We start from the raw sequence: 26,959 nt of genomic DNA, 5'->3' as shown, positions 1-26,959 counted from the left end.
GTGACGTCAACCATAAGTCACGATACCAACAACTATACGATTTCTCAAAAGGATTCTTTACATGAGACACATGTTTGTTCAATATTGATATGATATATCTGGTCATATGAATCACTCGTAACTTATTAGCTTACCTTCAAAATGGATATATACTGTAGCATACACGAGAAAAATATACGAACTCATACGGGTTTGAATGAATTATGTCCACATGAAGAATCAACATTGTATGTAATTACATTGCCATTTTAGAAGTAAACAGACAAACGCAGGGATAATCAAACTTCGGTAAACAAAATTTGCAGGTAATCCCCGATCATTATTTCTCCTTTAATAATATCCCTTGAGAAATAAGGTTCACTTGTTAATTAGGGAGAAAGGCGTTTGGTTGATCCAGATATACGGGGCCACGGTGGCCGAGGTGTCCCGACACTTTAACACTAGTCCTCTACCTCTGGGTTGCGAGTTCGAAACCTACGTGGGGCAGTTGCCAGGTACTGACCGTAGGCTGGTGGTTTTTCTCCGGGTACTCCGGCTTACCTCCACCTCCAAAACCTGGCACGTCCTTAAATGACCCTGGCTGTAAATAGGACGTGAAACAAAAACAAACCTAACCAAATCACAATCGATACCCTTTTCGCTTTCACCAAGTGATTAACATATCGGATGCAAAAAGGAAAGAATGACTGCCATATGTCATCATGTATATTGTACAGGTTAAAGATAATTACCGTGTAAGAGTCGAATGCAGTCTAATAGTATACTGTGTGTTTCGGCGACATAGGATTCCATATAATCAAAAAGGAAAAATAAAGATATATAAATCGTGAATATTGTCTTCGTCTGCTTACTGTTTCCCTTTTGATCTGCTTTACATGGTAAAGAGGATCTTACATGAGTGGGTATGTCTTATAGAATTTAATAAACGAATTCAAAAATTTGATTTGTCACGAGCCATTAGGTGGGTCCCATATCAAATAATTAATCGAGTTTAATCAATTCCATATCACATTGTAACGAATGTAAGATTCTGTTTATCACTTAACTCGTGTTCATGAGCATAATAGTGAAAAGTCAAATTAATTTCTATATAGGAGAGGCGAATTTCAACTCGGGTGGTATGTTTTCCCCCAGACAGACAATCGGCCGACCTCGTATGGTTATATTAACGTGGTAAATGACGTCACAACCTTGTCAACTCCCGTGTGTCGTACGATGTATATGTTAATGAATGTGATAAAACAGTGTTTATCTAGCTAACACATTTCATTATTGATATAGAAATGAAGGATCTTGTCTGAATGGCTATACCATATGGGAATTATTAAACCAGTTCAATAATTTGATAGTGGCATTCCTAATTACTGAAATACAATACTTGCCATAAGTTGCGAGGAGAGTATCTGCTTTTATAGAATTTTTTAAGAACAATTTATGGTGTTTTTGTAGGCGTTTCACTTCGTCTGTCTGTCCGTTTACCTGTTTTTTTTCTAAGTTCAGTATGCGCGTATTGAAAACGATTTGGTGTCAATCAATATTTTGTGCGTTTAAAAACTGTTAAAAGTTTTTTAAGCACACGTTAACTGTTTTATATCTGTATTCTGTGTGTGCTTATAGAGAATACATGGTCAGTGTCTTAAAATATAAGCTGTATTTTGGCGAGGGTAAAGAAAGACAAAAGTGGCGAGCCTGGGCGAGCCACTTTTTGTCTTTCTGTCCCGAGCCAAAAATACAGCTTATATTTTAAGACACTGAACATGTATTCTATTTATCCTGTAACAGTCATAAAAATAATCATCAAAAATAATCATCACGGGTGTCAAAAATGACAGAAATATGTTCGTCTTTTAAACGCAGTTTCACTTTGAAGTAGGTCAGTCGAACTGACGCACGTGCTAAGATTCCAAAATACAGCTGTTTTCCGTCACTGCCGTATACAGCAAAAATATATATGGTGGGTGTATTCCGACAATGCGGTGGCAGTTACAGGATAAATAATACATGTAGGTCTTTCAGAGGCTAGATATCCTTCTTTGAACTTCACCCTTCCAACTTGAGCGAGGGAACATTATCAGATAGTGGGCTATTGAAATCGTCCTGCGTCCTTAATCCATGATCCGCTTTAGAACGTCCGTCCCGCGTAAACAATCCTTTTTAATTATCCGCTATTTCTTTATTGGTCCCCCCCAACTTCACAGGTAGGTTTGCTAGTTGCACCCATTTTATTTTGAACAAAAAAAAAATGCCAAGCGGCCATCTTTGATTTTTTTAAGTTCGTTAACGCTATTTCTTGAGAAGTACATACATATAACTGGAAGTTTTTTTTATCAACTTCATATATAGTATCCCCTGTCCCGACACTTTATCACTAGTCCTCCACCTCTGGGTTGCAAGTTCGAAACCCACGTGGTGCAGTTGCCTGGTACTGACCGTAGGCCTGTGTTTTTTCTCCGGGTACTCCAGCTTTCGTCCGCTTCCAAAACCAGGCACGTCCTTAAATGACCCTTAAGCGGCCATATTTGAAAATGACGGTTGGAGTTTGCATCGCTGTTTCTTGAGAACTACTCGGAGGATTCTTCTTAAACCTCATATGAAGAGTTCCCTAGTTGAACTCTTTATGACGATCAGCCTGATCCAGAAAAATATGGTCGGCTGTTGAAATTTAGTATTGTTTTTTTTTCTAATCATAAAACGTTTTTCTCAGAAAAAAAATAGATTTCATCTGAACATTGTAGGTTCTATTTGTAATCAAATCATTAAGTAGAGAAGAGAGTGTTTTTTTTTTTTTTTCATAGAACCAATAACGATCATTCAATGTTGTGCACCAAGAACCCGCTTGTTTATTATACCCCCGCAACGAAGTTAGGGGGTATACTGGAATCAGGTTGTCCGTCCGTCCGTCTGTCTGTAGACGCATTTTGTCCGGACAACTCCTCCTAAACCGATGGGCCAATTCCAATGAAACTTCACACAAATATTAATGATCATGTGTAGATGTGCATGCCACTTTATGTTTCTCAAATTTATGGTTGCTATGGCAACTGGTCACTATAAACAGGTTTTCCGATAAGAACCATAACTTTAAGATTGTCCGGACAACTCCTCCTAAACTTAATGGCCAATTTCAATGAAACTTCGCACAGATATAGAGGACCATGTGTAGATGTGCATGTCACTTTCTTTTTTTTCAAAATTATGGTTGCTATGGCAACTGGTCACTATAAACAGGTTTTCTGATAAGAACCATAACTTTAAGATTGTCCGGACAACTCCTCCTAAACCGAAGGGCCGATTTCAATGAAACTTCACACAAATATAGAGGACCATGTGTAGATGTGCATGCCACTTTATTTTTTTTCAAAATTATGGTTGCTATGGCAACTGGTCACTATTTTACTGGGTTATCTTAGTTAGCCTCTAATTAACAGTTCCAATTCACCATTGACTCGTGCAGATTGCGGGGGTATTAGTCAGCCATCCTGGCGACAGTTCTAGTTTTATTAATTCATTTATTTTATGGCATATGGGTACACTTGATTGTGTGTGAGACGATGTGTACATTAGACCACATATAGCGTGCTGTGCCCTGTTGATGAACTATGTGCTTATAGCCGTAAATATTATAAAACGGGGATCGGGCACATGGTTTCCACTTTGTATGAAGTCCTTTCCCAATAAAAATTTAAACAAAAATCGGCATATCGAGTTCATTGTTTCGCATCATTATTTAGGTTTACTTTTAGTTGTTATTAAAAATGTGCTGAAAATATTAAACATTTAATAAAGTTTTCTTCTCAGAACGTTACTGCCTTAAAAACGAAATACATCGTAAGTAAAACTACTTTTAATACTTTATATATGTGTTTTAGACGGCTGCTTTTCGATAGAAATACTTCAAGTTCAAGTTCAAGTTCTTTATTGACTTTGAGTCTTCCGACTCATCAGTATCATATACATGTACATGTACATACGTTGTAATCGATAGAAATACTTCAATTAGAAGCAGCTTGTACATGTTCGTCACCGTCCTTACGACCCGGTAGCCTCACACGAGTCGATTTAATTTGGTACTGGTTGGAAACCACTCAAACAGAGAATGGAAGAATGAAATAATAATATTAACAATGAGCGTGTCCTAGTTAACCTACAGCGCGAAATTCCACCAAGGGGGTGATTTGAATAGGGGGTTAAGAAATGTATGCATGTCACGTGTTTTATAGAATTTCGTTGTATGTGTTGTGTTTACAGAGAAGAGCTCGTAAGTTGCATGCTAATATTATTTTGGACAATAAAATCTGTTTTTTTTTTTTAAATGAATATTTAAACAAAGGAAATGTTGGCGCTTTCATTTAGATGAAAATTATTGAGAATACTGACCAGTTTTATTCCGAGACAAAACACTAAATAATTCATTCTGTAATAGTTGACAATTCGAAAATTTCTTCAGTAACGATGTTTCATTGTATGTACAGTTTAGTTACAATGATGAGTGTTTCTGTCGCATTGTCGTGTAGTTGGGTTTCATTAAGGCATATTGTTGTATAAAAGGCCTACAAAATGCAAAATAATGAATTATAAATGATATACCGATAAAAAATATAACAGGCAGGATCACAAAACAACTGACATCTTATTCCTGACCTGTATCATAGATCGGTCTATAATACAATGACCTTGAAATGTCTTTGACATTTAGAAACCGGAATATCCCACAGAAACAAGTGTCAATTTCAATTAAGAAACAGATAGCGATAACTGAAATCTGATTTTTGAGATGACTCAATGTCGGTCAAAAGGTGAGATGGTAATGAAATTGACATGTCACCTGTTTATAAGTGTGTTAAACCTAAGATAACCTGGCAATTGTGACACCGAGTTCTGTCTCTCCTCGAGGACATCATTTATAGAAGTGTGACTGGTTCGGGGCAATTCATTGTGGCACGCGTGGAAGTGTTATAGCGGAACCCCATTACTTGACTCATATAATAGTTCCCGATAGAGAAAGCAGGAATATGATATACATGTACCTATTGATTAAACCCAAAATAAAAAATGCTAATGCTTTTCTGTAAAATACTTCCACAGTCCCCCTCTTTTTTGTTTGTTTGTTTTTTTTCTTTTCTTTTTTTTTTTGGAAGGGGGAGGGGGGGGGGGGGGGGGGTATATTTCATTTCATTTCACTTAGAGTTGTTTGTTGAAATAATTTCTATAAAGTTTTCAACTTTCAAGTTGTCTCCTCGTGTCATTTCAACAACATATTTATGTATCAGTAAAAAACAGAAGCGGTATCGTATCTTTCCTTGTACTCAAATTGTCCTCACACTACTGACACTTCTTGATTCTTGATACATTAATTTAAAGTATTCTTCAGTTACAGCATGGAAAAAAATTGATAGAACGGGTTGATTTTGTTTGAATTATCAATGAGGATATATTCTTAATTGACAATTATTTTAACTGTTTATAAATCTTGATTCGAAACTTGTATGATTTTTGGATGTAAAGTTTATCTGTTGTAAAGTAATTGAGTTAGCTCCCTTTAATCGTATAGGCACTCATACTATCTTTTAGATTTTATTTTAGTTTTCTCTATTTGTCATAATGCATACTCATTTATATATTTTTCCACAAATAAAACTCTGCTTTTTTAATTACATGCAGTTGATATCGGAAATAGCACAATAATTATTTTGCATTCAAAATATCTTATCACGTCAATGAGATTTACAAAATGTAATGAGAATTGAGTTACAGGCTAGACCTCTACATACAATTCCCTCCTTAGTTAAATATATGTAATTCATACATTGTACATTAAGATGCAGATCATTAACGCGTCCACAAAGCTCAACAATTCATATTTGTCTGTTCCATCGCTGTTTATGTTACTAAATCTAAACCAAGTCGGGTATAACGCCTACCCTTGTCTATTAGTGTCGTATTTGTCATTTTTTTCTAAACAAATCTAAAAAATCAATATCGGTACTTTACTTGTAATCAGAGAACCTTAGATCAATGCAACAAAAGGAGCACACTTGGCTTTTCGGACGAAAAAACAAAAGAAACGATGCGATTGATAGTTTTAATTTTTTTTTCGAAAACCACGCACAGATTGCATATTTCTCCTTTTAGTTAAACTAAGGGAAATGCGTGCATAAAATACATACTTCGCATATGTTTTAATGATTTTAAGGAGCACATCCCTGGTACATTTGTAAAGAAGCTTTATGATAAGAAAATTGTCAAATAAATATTTCTGATTTGCCGACCCTAATATCACTTCTCTATAGATATTTATGATTTGCCGTCCCTTAGATCATTTCCCATTAGATATTTCTGATTTGCCGACCCTAACATCAATTCCCCATAGATATTTCCGATTTGCCGACCCTAACATCAATCCCCCCTAGATATTTCTGATTTGCCGACCCTAATATCAATCCCCCCTAGATATTTCTGATTTGCCGACCCTAATATCAATCCCCCCTAGATATTTCTGATTTGCGGACCCTAATATCGATTCCCAAGATATTTCTGATTCTCCGACCCTAATATCGATTCCCAATAGATATTTCTAATTTGCGGACCCTAATATCAATCCCCCCTAGATATTTCCAATTTGCCGACCCTAATATCAATTCCCTATATATATTTCTGGTGTGCCGACCCTAATATCACTTCTCTATATTTCTTGCTTGCCGACCCTAATATCAATTCCCAATAGATATTTCTAATTTGCGGACCCTAATATCTATTCCCCCTAGATATTTCTGATTCTCCGACCCTAATATCAATTCCCTATAGATATTTCTTGTTTGCCATTCACAATAGATATTTTCGATTTGCCGACCCTAATATCTATTCCCCATAGATATTTCTTGTTTGCCATTCCCAATAGATATTTCTGATTTGCGGACCCTAATATCTATTATCCGAAGATATTTCTGATTTCCAGACCCTAATAGATATTTATGATTGGCCGACCCTAATATCAACTCCCCATAGACATTTCTAATTTGCTGACCCTAATATCAATTCCCTATAGATATTTCCATTTTGCCGACCCTAATATCGATTCCCTAAAGACATTTCTGATCGGCCGACCCTAATATCAATTCCCTATAGATATTTCCATTTTGCCGACCCTAATATCAATTCCCTAAAGACATTTCTGATCGGCCGACCCTAATATCAATTCCCTATAGATATTTCTGATCGGCCGACCCTAATATCAATTCCCTAAAGACATTTCTGATCGGCCGACCCTAATATCAATTCCCTATAGATATTTCTGATCGGCCGACCCTAATATCAATTCCCTATAGATATTTCTGATCGGCCGACCCTAATATCAATTCCATCGATATTTCCGCTTTGTCGACCATAGCATCAATTTCCAAAGATATTTCTAATTCGCTGACCCTACTATCAATTTCCCGAAGATATTTCCGATTAGCCGACCCTAATATCTATTCCCCAAAAATATTTCAACCTCGTGTAATTCCCTTGATATAGACTTTTCCGAGAACGATGAAAGGAAATAGCGTTGATGATATACACTGTTAATGGGGTTATTATTATTATTATTTTGTTTAATTCAGTTATGTATGCACATGTTACCACATCTCGGACTTAATAAACAATCCTCTAACTTAATAAATAATCCTCTCACTTAATAAATAATCCTCTAACTTAATAAAAAAAATATCCTCTAACTTAATAAATAATCCTCTCACTTAATAAATAATCCTCTCATTTAATAAATAATCCTCTCACTTAATAAATAATCATCTAACTTAATAAATAATCCTCTAACTTAATAAAAAAAACTTTGATCGTGTCGTGCTTGATGCTCTTTTAACTCTGTCTGATAAACTGAAACGAAATAAATTGATCTCCTCTTTGATTTGTTATACATTAATACATACAGTAAGAGGACCAGGCAGAGTTACACCGACATTACGGAACTGTAGACATCAGGCTCATACATTGTACATTATCAGTACTACAGACATTACGGAACTGTAGACATCAGGCTCATACAGTGTACATTATCAGTAGTACAGACATTACGGAACTGTAGACATCAGGCTCATACATTGTACATTATCAGTAGTACAGACATTACGGAACTGTAGACATCAGGCTCATACATTGTACATTATCAGTAGTACAGACATTACGGAACTGTAGACATCAGGCTCATACATTGTACATTATCAGTAGTACAGACATTACGGAACTGTAGACATCAGCCTCATACATTGTACATTATCAGTAGTACAGACATTACGGAACTGTAGACATCAGGCTCATACATTGTACATTATCAGTAGTACAGACATTACGGAACTGTAGACATCAGGCTCATACATTGTACATTATCAGTAGTACAGACATTACGGAACTGTAGACATCAGGCTCATACATTGTACATTATCAGTAGTAGAGACATAACGGAACTGTAGACATCAGGCGTATACATTGTACATTATCAGTAGTACAGACATTACGGAGCAGTAGACATCAGGCTCATACATTGTACATTATCAGTAGTACAGACATTACGGAACTGTAGACATCAGGCTCATACATTGTACATTATCAGTAGTACAGACATTACGGGACTGTAGACATCAGGCTCATACATTGTACATTATCAGTAGTACAGACATTACGGAACTGTAGACATCAGGCTCATACATTGTACATTATCAGTAGTACAGACAGATACAATTAGACGCCATGATCATTGTTAAATATGCAATTATTTCTACATTATCATGACCCAGAAAGTAATTGAGATAACGTTAAGGGACATTTTGATGACAATGTCAGTGTGTGTCGTACGGTAATAGGCTATCTGCCTAAATGATACTGTTTATGTACAATTTTTGTACTTCTAATTATACAATGTGTAGTTCAATGGTTGTTTTATTAATATGACTCATCATGTATGTTGTTTACTAAGTTAATTTGCCTTCAAACTACTCTGTAGTGCAAACGTGCAATTAAAAGATTCAGATTAAAAACGAAATATAATGAGCAACAGAGATGCTTTCTATTCAATTTATATTATTGTATAATAATTTTTGTGTATGCATGTCAATAAATAATTGGGAATTAGAAGAAAACGAGGAGTATCTTGTAATGAGATATAGCATTTTGTTACGTTCATATTACAAAAATGAAAGTGTTTCCTAAACTGCCTTACTTAATATTTACCAGTATGACGATGTGATTAGAGCGGCCCAAGGATTAAAGAAACCACCCAGATATTAACAAGATGGATATCAATGATATCACATCCAAATCCAGCTACATAGGCCGGTTTGAGAAAGAACAAACGCTAAAAACAGGCATCAGAACTAGTCCTTTTCTCAATATTTTGAAAATAGATTAAAAGATCTCTCTGATTTGGCCAATGGCGACATCTGGTGAGAGGTTGACGGTACAACTTTTGCCCAGTGGCGACATCTGTTGGCCAAACAGCTGAACATCTTTTTTGACAATACGAGCGGACATTTGGATCCCTTGGGGTTCAATTATTGTCCCGTTTTTAGAGATACGTGTCGATAAAGACATTAAAACCGGTCAGAAAGTGTCTATATTTACACAAGGGGTTCAAACCTCATCAGTCATTCTCGGGATTGTAAAGGAGAAGGTACCTTCTGACATTTTTATGGGATTGGATATTAATGATATTTGTTTGATTTATGTCTTATTTAATTCCATTTCAAAGAATTTAATGTTCTTTCGTCGGATAATTTATGAGTTGAAAACTTGACAAATTTATTTCATTATTCCTGGTTGAAGGTATACAATAGTTTGTTGATATTAGATCATCAGTTTTACTGTCAACACTGGAAGCGACACTTCGCGTTCAGCTCCAAATCTTCGGGATATCAGCAGAATTGCCTCTATATTTTTACAGGTCATTTCTAAATTTCCTGACATCTTCATCGCCAAGTGGATAAAAACACAATGTGTTTACTTTTTTAATATTCAGTGAACAGAATGGGCCACGTTTTGATATTCCGTGAACAGAATGGGCCACGTTTATTTTTCTGGTGTCACCAAATTCACTTGGTTCTGTGTTAAGACGACTATATTATGTTTTCTTTCTTATACATTTTGTCAGTCAAGGTTTACTGGACATTTTGAAAAAAAAAGAAAATACAAAAATTCTTTTAGGTTTAATTTTTAGATAATGTGAATAGTTCTCGTTGATTAAAATCTCTGCTATTTCTTGATTTACTCGAAAAATTATAATGAATTTTAACAAATGTGTTACAGTTCAAATACGGACATTGCCGACCGGAACAGGATATTTCCTACGAGGTAAGTAGAAAGTCGCTGATTCTAACAATTTGTTTTTTGTTAATTCCAAGTTATTCAAATAATTTCATATGCCTGTATTTTCCCTGTTTTATAATTATGTTCCCTATGTAATTAAACCCTGGAATGACTTATTTTTAATATTGAAATTTAAAAATACATGTAATTTAATGTCATGGACCCATGGGCCATTATATTGGCTAATGATTCAATATACTGTAGATAATCTCATTATTTTTCTTTTTTCTTTTGTTTCTATGTAGGTTTTGTATCAAATTTTATTCCTCATTTATATCAATTGTAAAAAAGAATGATAATCTTAAATGTAACTGAAAACTTTTAATTCCTGAAACATCGGTATTGTAGAATTTCAAAAACTGAAATATTAAAAATGGTTATGATAATTGTAAATATATGGGTTTACGTAATAATAACCGGTGGAGATAGGGGGTTCAAACAGGTATGTTTTCACTATAACTTTCGTTTGCTTCTACATAAAACGTTAAAGCATATCTCCAAACTGTATAATATGGACATTAACAGTAATAGGGACGTGTGCAATTGAAATGATTTTTGATTGGTTCTAATTCGAATTTTCGGATGAAACAGAAACTCAAAATCAATTAACATATAATTAAGAACGGAATTTAGAATTTTTTTTCTTGTTTACGAATAATAGAAAAAAAACCGGTATATAAGTATATTTCTATAATATGGATACCTCAATTCCTGGGGTTCACGTAAAATAACAGGTTTCAGGATCAAACACTTTCTAAAGATATTTTGATTAAATCTTTACATTATCTTTAAAAATGTTTTAACTTGTTTAAAGATGGATTTAAAGATGTTCGGAACCCCTCAGGATGTGGATAATTGTCTGACGAGTGTCAATATTGACTCGGACCTCTTGACCCCAGGCTGCCCAGCCAGCCTCCGGCCAATGGACATCCACGATGAAGATTCTGGTCTAGGAATGGAAATGGTAAATTTATCTCAATCTCTGTATCTATTTCCTATCATTTTCACGTTAATACAATTGGTTTTATTAAATATCATATTATCTCTGATTTTTTTTAAAACAATTTAGAATCCCTGAGCGCTGTTTAAACTTTCGAGTTCAAGGATTTCTAAATATCAGTCAGTTTCTTTTCTAATCTGCTTTTGATTTCTGTTTTGCCATTTTAAACTATTCTGATATCAAGTATTGTCAAATAATCAAATAGTGAATTAAGAATACAGTGAAAATGGTCAATGTTGAATACAGTATATGCGGAGTTGCATAATATCTGATAATTGTCCCTAACACCGCTCAATAACGAGAAACTTATTATTTTTCATATTTCAATAAATAGACTAAGTACTGTAAAACAGTAACGATGAATAACATTTTTTTATGCTCGAAGTAAAATGAAAAATAAATAAATAAATAATTTTGGTTTTTGGCGTATCTAGTATATTATCGCCCGTCGGCATGAGGTTAGGATCAGGCTTGAGACCTTTGTTTATCTTGGTCAAACAAGCATTGGTCAATAAGCCCTTCGGCCACTCGCGAGTGTGAAAAGATGTTTGGTCAGATATACACATCATTGCAATTAAGGACCGTGTCACACGTGCTTCCGCCCCGTGACGACCGAAGTATCATTTCTAATTGCAACTAACAAGTAGAAAATAATCTTTATACACCCTTGTCAAATATTACATAGTTGTTTCTCTGTAAAAACACTTTTATTTCGCGTTTACTTAACTAGTTCTATGATGCAATTTGGCTTCTTACAGACCCTTCTTTCCGACATTCTATTGCCTTGCTAGTATTAAAATACCAAATCTCGAATCGCTTGAGATTTTTTTCTTGTGTACTTTTTCTTGCCTTACTATCAATAATTATTGATTATTATATTTTAACAGACATGTCTTTCCGAAGACGAGGAATTCACATCGACATTTGCTACACCGGGATTTAAAGGGGGAAGGTAATTTGAACCGTATTGTTACAAAAGTTTCAATTAATCATTTATAAAGAATTGCTCATCGTCATTATATCGCATGTTTTAAATAAACATATTTTTTTAATTGTTAATATTATTGTATTTTTTTTAACCCAAACTATTTACCAAAAAATATGTTTAAAAAATATGGCATCATTACACAATGTTGTATTTTAACCCCCTTGGCAGAACCGATACCGATCTGATATCTGTGGTTTGCTATGCCGCGAGCCCTATTTTGAGATAGCTTGAATTACAGCATTTCAAAATCGTATCGATCAAAAGATCTTAAAAATAAAAATGTCATTTTATTTGGTATCTGGGGTCTTATGCAGAAATATTTTGATTTGATGTTTTTATGCCGATTTTATCACAGGTCAATCCTAATTCTACTGTCCGGAAGGCCTTATTCAGCAACAAACGGTCACGAACTGGCGAAGACGGCGCTTTAGTGACAAAGAGACCGAGGCATTCCGAAGGGGATGATATCATTACAAGCTTTGATATGCTCTCTTTCAAGGTAAATAAGTAACATCAGCTTTCGATTATGTCGTGATTTAATTCATCTCCACCTAAATTTGAAATAAATAAATTACATAATGTTTTCAAAATAATACGTCGCATTTAATATGACAATCAAAATGTTATCCTCATCGACGTAAGCATTACTGTCTTTGTCTTAAAACATGTTTTAATATGCATCGTAGTGAAGACTACGTCAATAAAAAATTGTATCTCTTCATATAACATCAGGGACGTATAATAATACATGTATGTGATAACGAAATGTTGATACAGTATCCCTCAGTACGGTACTAGAATGCATTGGGGTTTTTCTGTTTTTTTTTCTGTTTTAAGAATAATACCTCTATATATTGAATTGATTACAGGACACAGCAACTCCATCGAAATGTGATTCCGATTTTGTGATTGAAGCTGTAAACAATTTCGTAGAACATGACGACATTACCGGAAACGGAAGTCAACCATACTGTTTACCAACAATCTCCGGTAAACATAGCGACCTCAAAAGCATTACATCGACAACAGTAAGTTACCTAAGAAAAAATATATTTACTTATTCAGACTATTTTATTCCATCATTGTTTACTGACTTCTCCAGCGGTGGACACGACATGAAAAAAAACCCTCTATTCCTTTATTTCTCGGTACAATTGCGACCCGTTTGTCACGACATGAAATCGCAAATTATTTATAACAACGTCAGAAAAATACATTACCTGCTCGGAGAAATACAGAGTATGACAACATTCATGTCTGTGTGTTATTTTATAACCTGTTGATACACTAATTACAGTGATCTGATACACCTAATCGACACGGTATCACGTGACCATATCACAGGGTCTTTCCTATCATCTCCCGACCCACGGTCCATATATATGCTTTTAGATGTCTATAACGTGGGCTGGAAATTGTGCCAGGTTCCTTTAGATCACACTATTTTTGATCTATGGGATATTACAATGTATTTGATATATTCAATCATTGTATTTTTTTGTATTGTAGCTGTCAGACGTATTAAATGGCCAGTACGGTGACGTCATAAGAAGTTACAGAATCATTGACTGTCGTTACCCTTATGAGTTTGAGAGTGGACATATCAAAGTAAGTTGATGGACCGATTTCCTACTAAAAACAATATAAACAAGAGGGAAATGATTGAACATAGTGAGTTGTGAGGGCCATAACTGATGCTAAATATATAACCCCACGATTTACGAAGTTCAGAATGTATAATTCAACCGTCCGTCTTTTGGGGCAAACAAGCTCTCAGGAATAATGGTCACAAACGAAATATATCAAACTGTTAACTGGTTAAAAACAACGAAATTTTCGCCGAAATAAAAAGACAGACAGGTACTGTTCACGGGAGAGTAATGGAACTAGCACGCAATTTCTTACTCATGTGCTATATTCACTTCTAAATTTTATACTTAAATTTTGATGGTTTCTTTAAAATCTTCTAACCCATTAAATTCCCCCCTTTCCATTTTAGGGAGCTGAAAACCTGTACACCAATGAAATGATTGATAAATTATTACATCAGGGGACCAGCCCCACGTCGTCATCCTCGAAGCGAGACGTCATCATTTTCCATTGCGAGTTTTCTTCCGCAAGGGGACCTAGAATGTAAGTAACTTTTGACCAAACGCGTTAGATAACTAGCTTAGAAACATGAAATTCAGCTTTAATTTCGTATTTTCCATTTCGACGTCGAATATCATTAAAGATAAAAATATGAAATTTAATCTGGTGATGACTGGATTGGATTGGTCAGTCGCGGGAAATAAATTCTACGGTATATACAACAACCAAGTACATTTTACGTGGAAGAACTATTTATTATACACACTATTCAAAACAAAACATAATTTTTCGAGTATAAATGTAAATCTTCGAGAAAAAAATGGATAGGAATTATGTGGCGTTATAGCCGAGTTGATTTATTTTGGTTATTGATAACATATCTTTACATTCTCTTTGCAGGTCCCGTCTCTTGCGAAAACTTGACCGAGAGTTGAACATTGACCATTACCCGCTTCTTAATTATCCCGAGGTGTACCTCCTCCACGAGGGATACAAGGCATTCTATCACACCTGTCAGGTAAGGAAAGATGTCAGAAAAATGAATATTTAGAAATCAATCAACACAATGTCCGTTAAAACATTCTGTGTATCAGTGGTTTATATTACACCAATCGATTTCACCTTTGTAGGAGCACTGTGAGCCGATGGGATACATGCCAATGCTTCACAGCAACCACACGTCAGATTTACGTCACTTCCGGTCCAAGTCGAAGTCCTGGTGTGTCGGAGACCGAAGGCGGGGAGTACAGAACAGACTGAAGTTTTCTGATTACTGATTACAAAACCGGAAGTTTGATTCTGACTTTATCCGGTTTAATTTTGAGAAATTCCCTCTGTATGATTTTGAAGTGTCATGATAGTGGTAAGAGTCGCACAAATGGTTGTGTGACATTTGTATTGTTTTTATTTGGCAAAATGCAAACATGTGCCCCAAACAGATCATGAACCATGTAGTTATGTACGTACACGATATGCATATGTGCCTCCAAGGTACTGTGTTTACATAGGGGTCACGTGACACCATACATTATAACTGTATCCAACACCTGCTGATAATGATTAACATTTTCATTTTCAGGGAAGCATTTAAGTGCTCATACCCATAATCACTGTTCTTGTTTTTCGGGAACAGATTATTTATTTGTAAATAATTACTAATTTATTATTTTACCCATGCTTACTTATGCGCCTGCGCGTTGAGCTGTATGTATCTGTTTCCTTCCCTTACTATCTATCTTACTTCTATTATCTTTGTTTTTTTTCTCTCAACTTGTGTACCACCCGTTACACGTGTGATTTGTTTATCGTCCAAGTTCATGAACTTTATTGTGAGATAGGATTAGGTCCTTTATGTACATTGTACCTTACCTTGTATAATCTGTATGATAGTAAGTAGACATGGACAATACGCTACCATACATATAGGATCTTATATTAGTTTTCATTTCATGTGAAATTTTATGAATAGAGTCAAAAACAGGCAAAATATAAAACGTTAAGACGAATTTCATCAAATCTAATATGAAATATATAAAATTAGAATATATTTTCTATTGAGTTACTACAGTTTGACAGGATTTAAGTCTAAATTTAGAAGACAAAATCAAACGGAGGCAGTCATTTTGTTCCGCCATATTTAATTCACGGAATTGTCTACATTATGACCTCATACCCGATTACTGACCAGTACAGCCGATATAAAACGTCCCATGGAATATTGCACTAGTGCCATGCGTGGGAAACGGGCTGATCATGTGATAAATATGTATTTGGACTTATCCCGATGTAACTTGATTTTTCGTTATTGGCAGTTAGATCAACATTTGGAAAAACAGTACCCTTCAAAAATATACAAATTAACCCCTTTAAACGTTTTACAATGTTTAATACACATCCGGGTTGGTCCAAATACACATGGACTGTAATATAGATTGTATCATTGTATTATGCAACATGTATATTGAAATGTTTACGTAGACTGTGTATTTTTCGACAGGCATTTTCTGTAGTTTTTTATCGGCTGCCGTATAAATAACCGGTTACATTATGTAAGTGTAACAGCCGGCCTATAGGACCCATGCGTGGTGTGTGTGTGTATCATATCAATGTGAGTTTGAACTTGTATGATAATATCATTCATTATCTATAATGTCACCAAGTCATAGGTGACAATGTTAATTTACAGTGCTCATTTCCACTCTTTCTCTACTTTTACTATCTTTCCTCTGCTTTAAATTATTTTAAATAAACCACAAATTGAACCGAATTCATTTGTCTGTGTTCTTTTGAAAGGATCAACGGCGGCAATCATTGTTTATACTACAGATTAATGCCAAAATCAGTGTCGATTCCATATTGTTCTCGACATATCTGGTCCCATCGATCGTAGAGGTCACGTTTAGGCATATCCCACAAGGATTTTAGAGTTGTCCACCCTTTCTGTGCCGTTGAGAGTACATACTCAGCATTTTCTGGATCGTTTTCGGCAGAATACGCCCCCATCACGAGAGACTGTGCAAATCTTGCACACACACATTGTTTTAAGACCTTCAAATCTTCCCTTCCGAGGGAAAACTCCAGTAAGTAGCCAGCAAGTGTGTGACCTCCTGCATCAATGGGGTCTATGACGTCACTTCCCAGTATTGCATAACACATTATTATAGCTATCTCAAAAACGTAACACGAGTACACGGAATCTCCAAAGTCCAGGATGCCAATGACGTCATACAAACCATTAGTAGGATGTTCACTCACAAGAACGTTATAATCGTTGACGTCAGCATGTAGCGTTCCTATTAATAGAAAAAAAAGATAGAGCTGTTTGGGAGACGTACAGTTTCATGCCAATATATAACAAATATATTGCGAATTAAGTATTTCTGACTGTTGAACAGAAAAAAATACTAGAAATCCGATGCAAGCTGGTCAAATGCTTTGTAGAACTTCCGGTTGCGTCCAAACATTCAACTTATAATAATGAAGCGTCTTTCAGATCGCGATCGGCGACGTAAAAATACTAATGTATATCTGATCATTTAAGGTTATTCAGTTGATTCGTGCTTTTAATATCAGTCAATAGTCAAACAGTTCATCGTGATGGTCTAAACACTTCCGGAAAAAGGTTCGAATGTTGACTAAAAGGGCAAGAATCAACTTTCAAAATATTAAAGTTGGACTTATCTAAACCAAGTGTTGATATTTGTACACAATCCGGAATATCTTTCACTACAACAGATCTGGCGAATGATAAATGGAAGTGTTCAATCTTAAATCACGTGACTGAAAAACTAAACTATTTACTTCCGGTAGACATTAATGATCTCATTTTGTTAATATTCGCTACGGATTCTATACCACAGGTACAATGTACATGGTATATCAATAAGGCTGATATCCAACATTCTTATCATTAAGATTCTTTGTGTACGATATCACCAACTTCTATACATATATCTAGTTCATGTTTCCAACCTGTAGGATGGAGCAAACATGTTGGTTTTCAAATTTGACTAATTGTTCATTTAGGAAGTTTATATAAGATGTATATGGTAGAGCAAATTTCCCATTGTAATCTACCGATTGATGGTCAATGCCAAATCATTTGAAATCATACCGTTATCATCTACTTGTAATTATAATCTGATGACACATAATTCATTAAATACTGTAAACTTTCAATATTTTGAATAATCAATAACGTAATATAGATATATTATCTGAACTTCCTTTACAGTCATAATATATGTACAGTAATAAATATTCTAATTGAAATAATTTTCAATTCCTTAATAAAATGAAATACAATTACTTACATCTGAAATAATAAGCAATTAACTTTCATAGAAACCTGATTATAGCATAAATTGTATAACTGTCTTTTATGGATCTTAATAAATATAAATTTAACATGTAAGCATTATTACCATGTATTAACAATAAAAGTAATATTCCTAGTAGACTAAACAAATGTTAATAGTAATATTAACAGAACAAAAGTAATTTGTAAAAATCTATTTATTTATATGTAAATTATATTAAAAGCATCAAAGTATTAATATATATATATGATATAGTCTGATTATAGAACTGGGGTAGGCATGGTGTCTTATAGGACTCCAGGTAGACTCGGAGTCCACTTGGAGTGCACTCCAAGTTTACCTGGAGTCCAAACGGAGTGCACTCCAAGTCCAAATGGAGTGCACTCGGAGTGCACTTGGGTGTAACCTTTAGTCTACACTCAACTGTACATTGTAAATACAGGAGGTTCAACAGGCTGTATCACTCACCTGTCATTACAACACATCCAATTTAATATCAAGTTTGGTCATTTTACCACGTGTCGCACTTATTACAGTTAATTGCTGGCCTAATGTACTTTGTTTATTTCGCATAAGTAAGCATTTTATGTTATGCATTTCATAAAATTTACAAAAATAGCGTCTACTAATGTTGTTATGAAATCAAAAGCCTCAATAAACCATGTAAACTAACAAAATTATGACATTTAATTTGTGGATTTTTTATGGAAATTTTACATGAATGGTGAGACTAGGGTCGTAGGGGAGGGGTCTAATTTGGGAAATATATAGATACATATTGAAATCGCTACTAGTCATGAGCGATTACAATTTTGTACAAACGGTGGGTCTGGTCCACAGGGGCCTTAAGGGCATCTTGTTTCTGAAGGAATGAAAGGACTTGTCTGAAGCATCATTGGATGAAGGGGAACCGATTTTGCACATTAGGTGCGGGGCCGCAATAGGGGAATATAGTATTTCTTTTAAAAATTCCTCCTCTGTAGAAATGTCAAGTGTTTTGCCATAATTATTGCAATACCCGGTATCCAGGTGAGCGATACAAACCCTCTAGGCCTCTTGTTTCGTAACTAGAGAAAAATTATTATTTTTTTATTATAATTAAAAATTATTTTTGCTTACATACCACTGACGTAAGTAATTAAAAGTTCCAGAATGAATATTATAGTCCCTCATATCATCATAAATGACACGTATTTAATGGTTTTAACTAACGTCGACCTTAAATGCTTCTGACTCAAGTACATTGCCGAAGCCGCCAGCAGGATGCCCCACAAGGTCCTATTACACCAACAACCGGCAAACCAGTCGCCACACATCAAAAGAGCAGGAACAGTAGCTACCATTATACAGAGGTACATTTTGTACATCTCGCCGAGGTAACAGAGCACGAAGCTTTACTTATAGGGATGAACGCTCCGTTAAAGACCAAAAGTAAGGCAGTGTAAAGGGAGACATTGGCAAAGGAGGCTGTTGAGAATGTAGTCGTCTCTTACAAATCATACAGGGGCGACAGGGTAACGCCCTAACTGCATGACAATTTTGGATATCAAGAATCGTACTACCCTACTCTATGTACCTAAGACACATGATGAATACCAGTCACACCCCCGTCAGGTGTCAACAGTAGAATTCTGCCTGTCGTGATAACACTGCTCTTCTCAACTCATTCACTCTAGCGAAACCAGTAAAGAGCTCTCTAGTTTCAAAATAAGTTCAACATAAGCTTGTAATGTAACTTATATAGTATATACCTGTCTTCAGAAGGTCATAGTTGTTAGTGACGTCACAACGAAAGCTGTCTAAGACCTCCTGTATGAGGTTCGATCTGTGATCGTCCTTGATACAGTAAATAAATTTCTGAATGTCCGGCAGCTCAGACAGGTTCCAGATCCGTCGGTGTCGTGTGTGTGCTGGATGTTGGAAGTCCTGGAAAGAAAAACAGTCAATATATCGTTTGTTTATTTTGTGGTGTTTACATCAGCAACAAATACGAGTATATCAAGCAGTTTCCTTTGGGATGGGTTGCATACAATTTACGTAACGATTTTGTGGGTTTTTGGGGCTATTAAGGTCTCTTTAACTCCCCTCTTATGAGTACATCCCTGTGTCGATTTCATTTTCGGGATGTAAACCCAATTGCAAACTAACTAATGTATATATTATCATAATTCATTGTGTCAAAGTTCAGACTATGTTAGATCACATATTGACCAAATGAAAAGAAAATCAAATAGACCGTGCGAAGATAACACAATTACAAAGGTTTATAATTGTACTAAAATCTCGCAGACAAAAGATAAAACAAATGGAGTGACAGAAGGCGCCAGTCATAATTAATGACGTCGGGTGACTTACCGCGAGAGCGTTGTCTAAGCGACCCGTCAGGTGACCTATCTGTGACAGTAGTGACATGGTGTAGGGGACACCGAGGAGGATGCGGCCTGGGAGATACTCAAGCAGCCGGACCACACAACGCAGATCTGAAAAGACAACCATTGTTGCGTTTACACATCCAAGGGAAATATATATTACCAAACATAAGTTTTGTATTGTATTATTTAATGTCATATTAATGATCAATGTGTGGTATCAGATCATAATTTTCCATCAGTGTAGCTTTTAAATAACAATTCACTTTAGCGTCCAAACAATATTATTGTCAGCTGGTACTTTTATACGTATACTGTGTGAAGTTTTGGTATAGACATCTAAAAGCACGTACCCTTCCCCCCCCCCCCCCCCCCCCCCCCCCCCCCCCCGATATTTAAAGAATAGGAGGGGGCTCTATACCGACGTCAGAAAATTTCATCTGTATGTTTACCATAATGAACAACAACGGTGACCAAGCTCTTCACTGCACAACACATTATATTTCATGGTATTGTTTTATCGCACGTTAATCAAATATAAGTGATAAAGAAATTGTATCGAATAAGCATTATATGGACGATAAAAATGCTCTCATGAGTCTGTTAGGGAGCAGAGAATTAAATCATAAAATGCTCGACAGTAAAAGGTTGATCACACGTATAACAAGAGGAAAGTTTTACCGTTTGTAAAATATAACTATAAATATAAATATAACTAGGGGTGTGTATGTGTGCACTATTGTGCAAACGCTAGAGGAAGTTATCCTCTCGACGATTTGCTCTACTTTGTACTTTTACCGTGTGAGGAATAGTGACGGAACCGGCATGAGCTAACAATGTAAAAAACTAAACTCAAGGCCATATTGTTATACAAAATGCATTTTGCCTAGAGATGAACTGTCACGAAACGAGATTTAAACTGAGAGTCAGTAAGATTTACAGTACATGACCTCATATTACTTGTGCTGTGTAATTCTATTTATTAGTATGAGATACGTAACCACACATTCAAGAACTTTTCAATACAACGAAGCCAATTTCAAATTTTCAAGAACGTATGCACGATAGATTATTGTTGGATGATGACACGACAGTTGTTTGCAATCATACCGTTGTCAATAAAAGCAATGCTGTTTTAATTACAAACTCTAGCGAAGCATTATAATTATCTGTGATTTCGGAAAGAAATTAGCATGACTAACCTTGATTTTGACATAATTTCTTGTCACATGGGAAACTCTCAAGTGACATAAGTTTTCCTGTAACATTTTTGACCGGACGAGGTGTAGGAATGCCTTTTTCTGCCACATGTAAAATCATGTCATTCTGTGCCTCTAAAGTGTTTAAATAGAAACAAGAACACTGTCAAACAAAGAATTATACACTGGAATAACATAAGCGAGTGATGCCCATAAACATGAAACATATAAGCCAGATTATTGATAACAGTAAACATTGCATAGCTATCAAATAATCCACTTGATACTGATGTTCCAGTATTATTTGACATTCAACTTTAACGTAGGGCTGGACGCCGCCGACGAGGAGAAGACTACGATAACTCCCCATCCCGTTCTTTGAGAGCTAAGATGGTGCTGTTCACAGGCAATATTGAAGAAAAAAAATGTGTAAGATATCTATATTATTGTATTCACATTCCAAAGCCACACCTGTTGCTGCAAGTACCGAATTGTAATTGGATTTAAATTTGCACCAGTGTTTCAACATTTCCACGACAATTTTATTCAAATACAATAATTCAATGAGTAGAGTGCAAAAAGGCGTAAAAAGTCTCTTCCCTAAGGCGGAATTATGAACTGTATACAAAGATAAAAATATCATTAATAACAACATGATAGTACACAAAATGTAAATATCACTGCAACAGAGCCGAGCAAACTCCATAGAGTAAATATATATGGTACCTACCTCCCTTACATCATGTTTACATAAAACAAAACGTTTTAGATACACGGATCGACCTAAGCATAGAAGTGCGTGGTATGAAGGCTAGCATAGGATATCTTCAGTAAGATAATAATTACTCGAGCTGTAAACACGGGCCCCGTTCAGCTAAGATATAAGGTATATATGAAAAAGGCAGTAATCGTGGGCAACACATTTTCCGATGGGTTCAGTGGGTCACCATGTCAGATTTCACGTGTTAATGTAACTTGAAGCAATGTAGGAAAGTCAGGTTACCATGCATAGAAAGGTCTTGTTAGAGATATGGGGAAGGATACTAGAGTATATAAAACATTTCGGGCAATTTGTACTTTTATTGACATTTGACCCGGGGACATTTGGTTTGGTTTATTTTGTTTAACGTCCTATTAACATCTTAGGTCATTTAAGGACGGCCTCCCATGTGCGCGACATGTATGCGTGTGGTGAGTGCGTATTTGTGTTTTGGGAGGCTGCGGTATGTTCGTGTTAAGTCTCCTTGTGATAGGCCGGAACTTTTGCCGATTTAAAGTGCTATCTCACTGAAGCATACTGCCGAAGACACCCCGCATGTGGGTTAATGTTGAGTCCCGTTTTGTTGCTCATTAGTGTATTCATGTAAAAAAAATACATTGTTGTACATTGTTGCAACTTGTACATTCCAATGACGTCACATTGTTTACAGATCCCGCGTTGTGTCTGCACTGCCTGACACGAAGGCTTCATTCTGTTTTTTTTAGTGTTTTTGTTAGTTTTCTTACAATTCAATTGATCAGGTATGATTAAACAACCCAAATCAATATGAGGTGTGAATGTAATTTTAAGTTTAAACGGCATGTTGCGAAAAATACTTCAACTTTCACTTTGACAGTGCATTCATGATCGCAGCTTCGATCGGCTTGTCATGGCAACGACGAGGACGGTGGTTTTATCACAGTGTCGAATTTACAAACTTGCATGTACAGCCGAAAACGTCTAACTATACCTTATGTCTTTGGAAATCATCTGTAAATAATTATTTGAATTAATTACGATCCATTGCATTCGTTTATTAACGTTTGTTCTGTTCTATATGCCAATTTCGATACTTAAAACACTGAAGAGTTCCAATATTGGAGAATGAACATTAACACTTGCTCTGTAAATCGTTCTAGAGCACCCGACTACCCTAAATCAATACTTAAGAAACAGGTAAGAGCGTGAAGGTTATTGTATGAGAACAACGAAAAGTGCTGTACATTCTTACGAAAATGACAAACATCGTCAAAATTACTTTAAAAGTAGTCAATTAATCGGCACTTCGTCAATTAATACCAGTTTATAACGCCGTTATTTAACCATACTTGAAAAAACAGAAGAATGTACAGCACTTTTTCTCGGTTTCTTAGCACGATGAATAAGTGTATCATATTTGTTTGTACGACAAAATACGTTGGTCGGGTGCTCTGGCCATATATACCGACCAAGTGTTAATGTAGTCCTTCGTGCCGGTCACGTGACCACGCGAGAACAGGAGGACCGACGAAAACATCCCGATAAAGACGTTGGACACCTAACATTAAAATCCGATCAAGAAAACAAACAGAACTTACCGGGAAATCATTAAATATTGAATTTATATAAAAACATGACGATTTTTTTAATTTTTAATTATAAATGCAACATTAACCCACATGCGCCAGCAGCACACCCCACCCGGTCACATTATACTGACAACGGGCCAACCAGTAGTCCCACTCCAAATATGCTGAGCGCTAAGCAGGAGTAGCAACTACCATATTTAAAGACTCTGGTATGTCTCGGCTAGGGGACAGAACCCAAAACCTTCCTCACCGCGGCGAACGCTCAACTGAAGGCCAAAAGTGAGGAATAGTCAAGGGAGACATTAGGAAGAAGAAATTAAGTTGTTAAGAAAGAGAAAAGATAAGATCCCAAATTTAGTCGCCTCTTACGATCATGCAATGGGGGCAGCAGGTACAATTATTACGCCCTACCTGCAGGGCAGGACCCGTAGACAATAAAAGTGTTATTTTTCTCATGTCAATACAATAATTGTATTCTAGTTTGCCTTTCTTTCGTTTTTCCTGTCTTGTTTACTTCTGTCGATGTATCCTTGATATCCGTCCTGATATGTCCAGACTGTTTGTGTGTCATCATCACCCGTCCTGATATGCCCATCACTGTTGGTGTTTCGTTATCATCCGTCCTGATATGCCCTGACTGTTGGTGTGTCATCATCACCCGTCCTCATTTGCCTTGACTGTTGGTGTTTCGTCATCGTTCATCCTCATTTGCCCTGACTGTTGGAATTTCGTTATCACCCGTCCTCATATGTCCTGACTGTTAGTATTTCGTCATCACCCGTCCTGATATGCCCTGACTGTTGGTGTTTCGTTATCTCCCTTTCGCATATGCTCTGACTGTTGCTGTTTCGTTATCCCCCTTTCTCATAAGCACTGACTGTTGGTGTTTCGTTACCAACCGTCCTGATATGCCCTTACTGTTGGAGTTTCGTTATCACCCGTCCTTATATGCCCTGGCTGATGGTGTTTTCCCATCACGCGTCCTAATATACTCTGGCTGCTGGTGTTTTGTCAACACTCGTCATCCTCAGATGCCCTGGCTGTCGCTATGTCTTCAACATACGTCCTTATATGTCCTTGCTGTTTGTCTTTCCTCAACACCAGTCCACATTTGATCTAGGTCTTGATGTTTTCAGAACACATGATCTGGGTATTGTTGTTTCCTAAGCTACTCTCCTCACTTGGTCTTTGTGCTGGTGTGTCATCAACATCCGACTTCACATGATCTAGGTTATGGTGATTCCTCAACACCTGTCCTCGTGGTCTGTGTGTTGATGTCCCCCCAACTCCTGTCCTCACATGATCTGTGTATTGTTGTTTCCTTAGCTTCTCTCCTCAAATGGTCTTTTTGTTGGTGATTCCTCAACACCCAACCTTGCATGATCTGAGTTAGGGTGTTTCCTCAACTCCTGTCATCACATGGTCTGTGTATTGATGTTCCCTCAACACCCTTCTTTACATGCTCTGGCTGTTGGTGGTTTCTCGACACCCATCTCGTTGTTTGCCCTGACTCCATACAAACATATGATTTGGTCGTAGTACAGAAACGGGTGCTTTTTGGAGGAGGGAGGGAGTGGTTTGAAATTTGAAAGTAAAGTTGACATTACCTACGTAATCCTCATGCCTTGAATCCAGAGAATTGAGTACTTTCAGCACGTAACCATGGACACAAACATGTCTGATATGTTCATTGGTCGTTTCCTCGGATACAATAACATGATAATTTCTATCATCGTAACTGTTAAGTTCTTTTCCATCCACAACATCCAAGTCATAGAGACACTTAACGAATTTCTTAACGATGTCCAGGTCAACGTACGGTCGAATTACTTCACCTGGATTCACAACTGTTCTATCATCTTTGGACATATCTGTAACATAAAAAAAACACTTAACGTAATAAGGTTTGTTTTATCGTAGGCATTTTATTGGGGGTTATACGCAAGTTCATATGCTATTACATAATTGTTGAAACTTTACATGGGCTTCCTGTATATAATTAACAATAACAGCAGTAGTGGCGGAACCCGTTCACTTAAATGCCAGTCACTCTTAGCTGTAGGATGAATGAGTTATTACATTCTTAACGGCCCATGTTATTTTAGCTATATTACATAGTAACAACCGGTATTGTAATATTATGATACAAATTTATTACTTTTTCAACAGAGGAACGACAAAATCGATAAAATCTCTGGATCCTACGGTGATTTGGCCCGGCCTTGTGTACCTGTTTATACATGTATACTGTATGTGCGTGTGTTTATACAGTGTAATACACTAGCGTAATCGGTGTTGTAGCAAGATGATAGTGTTGGTTAGTTTAGATAATATTTATACGACTCAAAAATGACAAGCATTATCAATCAGAATTGTTCCTCTTTGTGAACAGTTACAAATCATAAATCACAACTACATACTTACTGCTCGTGCACGTGGATAGCGTTTGCTAGATTCGGTGAACACAACTCGCCGACAACGTCCAAGCGATATGACCTAGATATTAAGCACACAACAGATTTTATTGCTCACCTACATTGTTGTAAATGATGTATGGCAATCAGTAGAGACAATCGGCATCTTTCTACGGAAGACCAAAAGCAACCAACAAATTATAATTTTCATCGATTAATGTGCTTGTTAAAATATAGCAGACTTAGAAAGTGTTTATTTGTAGCATCTACGATATGAATTTAACTGATACTTGATGTCTTTGAGGTGTGGTTGCACGACAAACATATCAATTAACAATTAAATTTGGTTATGTTTTGAATTGATCTATTTAAATATAACCCTGTGGTACATGCTGG

The 26,959-nt window shown here is 36.1% G+C and overlaps 2 protein-coding genes across 3 annotated transcripts; one reads left to right on the top strand and one right to left on the bottom strand.

Moving 5' to 3' along the window:
* Positions 1 to 11,170: 11,170 nt before the first annotated feature.
* Positions 11,171 to 15,689, top strand: LOC117339008 (M-phase inducer phosphatase-like). The gene is made up of 7 exons (XM_033900373.1): positions 11,171 to 11,320; positions 12,700 to 12,843; positions 13,214 to 13,372; positions 13,854 to 13,952; positions 14,344 to 14,477; positions 14,835 to 14,952; positions 15,065 to 15,689. The coding sequence occupies exons 1-7, from the start codon at positions 11,171 to 11,173 to the stop codon at positions 15,209 to 15,211; spliced, it is 951 nt and encodes a 316-aa protein (XP_033756264.1). The 3' UTR covers positions 15,212 to 15,689.
* A 614-nt stretch (positions 15,690 to 16,303) lies between these two features.
* LOC117339506 (hydroxylysine kinase-like) lies at positions 16,304 to 26,669 on the bottom strand. Of its 2 annotated transcripts, none has more exons than XM_033901147.1 (6): positions 26,574 to 26,669; positions 25,757 to 26,020; positions 21,825 to 21,956; positions 20,609 to 20,733; positions 20,005 to 20,179; positions 16,304 to 17,227 (listed from the first exon to the last, which is right to left on the bottom strand). In XM_033901147.1, exons 2-6 carry the CDS (start codon positions 26,016 to 26,018, stop codon positions 16,755 to 16,757), a joined length of 1,167 nt encoding a protein of 388 aa, XP_033757038.1. In that variant the 5' UTR covers positions 26,019 to 26,020; positions 26,574 to 26,669; the 3' UTR covers positions 16,304 to 16,754. The 2 variants fall into 2 exon arrangements, with proteins under 2 accessions (XP_033757038.1, XP_033757039.1); XM_033901148.1 differs by having other exon boundaries at positions 26,570 to 26,667.
* Positions 26,670 to 26,959: the final 290 nt, after the last annotated feature.

This window comes from Pecten maximus, chromosome 12 (genome assembly GCF_902652985.1).
Source record: "Pecten maximus chromosome 12, xPecMax1.1, whole genome shotgun sequence".
NCBI lineage: Eukaryota > Metazoa > Mollusca > Bivalvia > Pectinida > Pectinidae > Pecten > Pecten maximus.
Note: the sequence above shows the minus strand (reverse complement) of the source record. Positions and strands in the feature narration are given on the sequence as shown.

Bases quoted from the DNA above. Each gene is read 5' to 3' on its own strand.
- LOC117339008 (XM_033900373.1), top strand. From the start codon at position 11,171: ATGGATTTAAAGATGTTCGGAACCCCTCAGGATGTGGATAATTGTCTG. The intron at 14,478-14,834 runs GTAAGTAACTTT...TTCTCTTTGCAG, and splicing joins TCCGCAAGGGGACCTAGAAT to GTCCCGTCTCTTGCGAAAAC. The intron at 14,953-15,064 runs GTAAGGAAAGAT...TCACCTTTGTAG, and splicing joins CATTCTATCACACCTGTCAG to GAGCACTGTGAGCCGATGGG.
- LOC117339506 (XM_033901147.1), bottom strand. From the start codon at position 26,018: ATGTCCAAAGATGATAGAACAGTTGTGAATCCAGGTGAAGTAATTCGA. The intron at 20,734-21,824 runs GTTAGTCATGCT...TTGTCTTTTCAG, and splicing joins GAAATTATGTCAAAATCAAG to ATCTGCGTTGTGTGGTCCGG. The intron at 17,228-20,004 runs GTATATACTATA...TTCTATTAATAG, and splicing joins CTATGACCTTCTGAAGACAG to GAACGCTACATGCTGACGTC.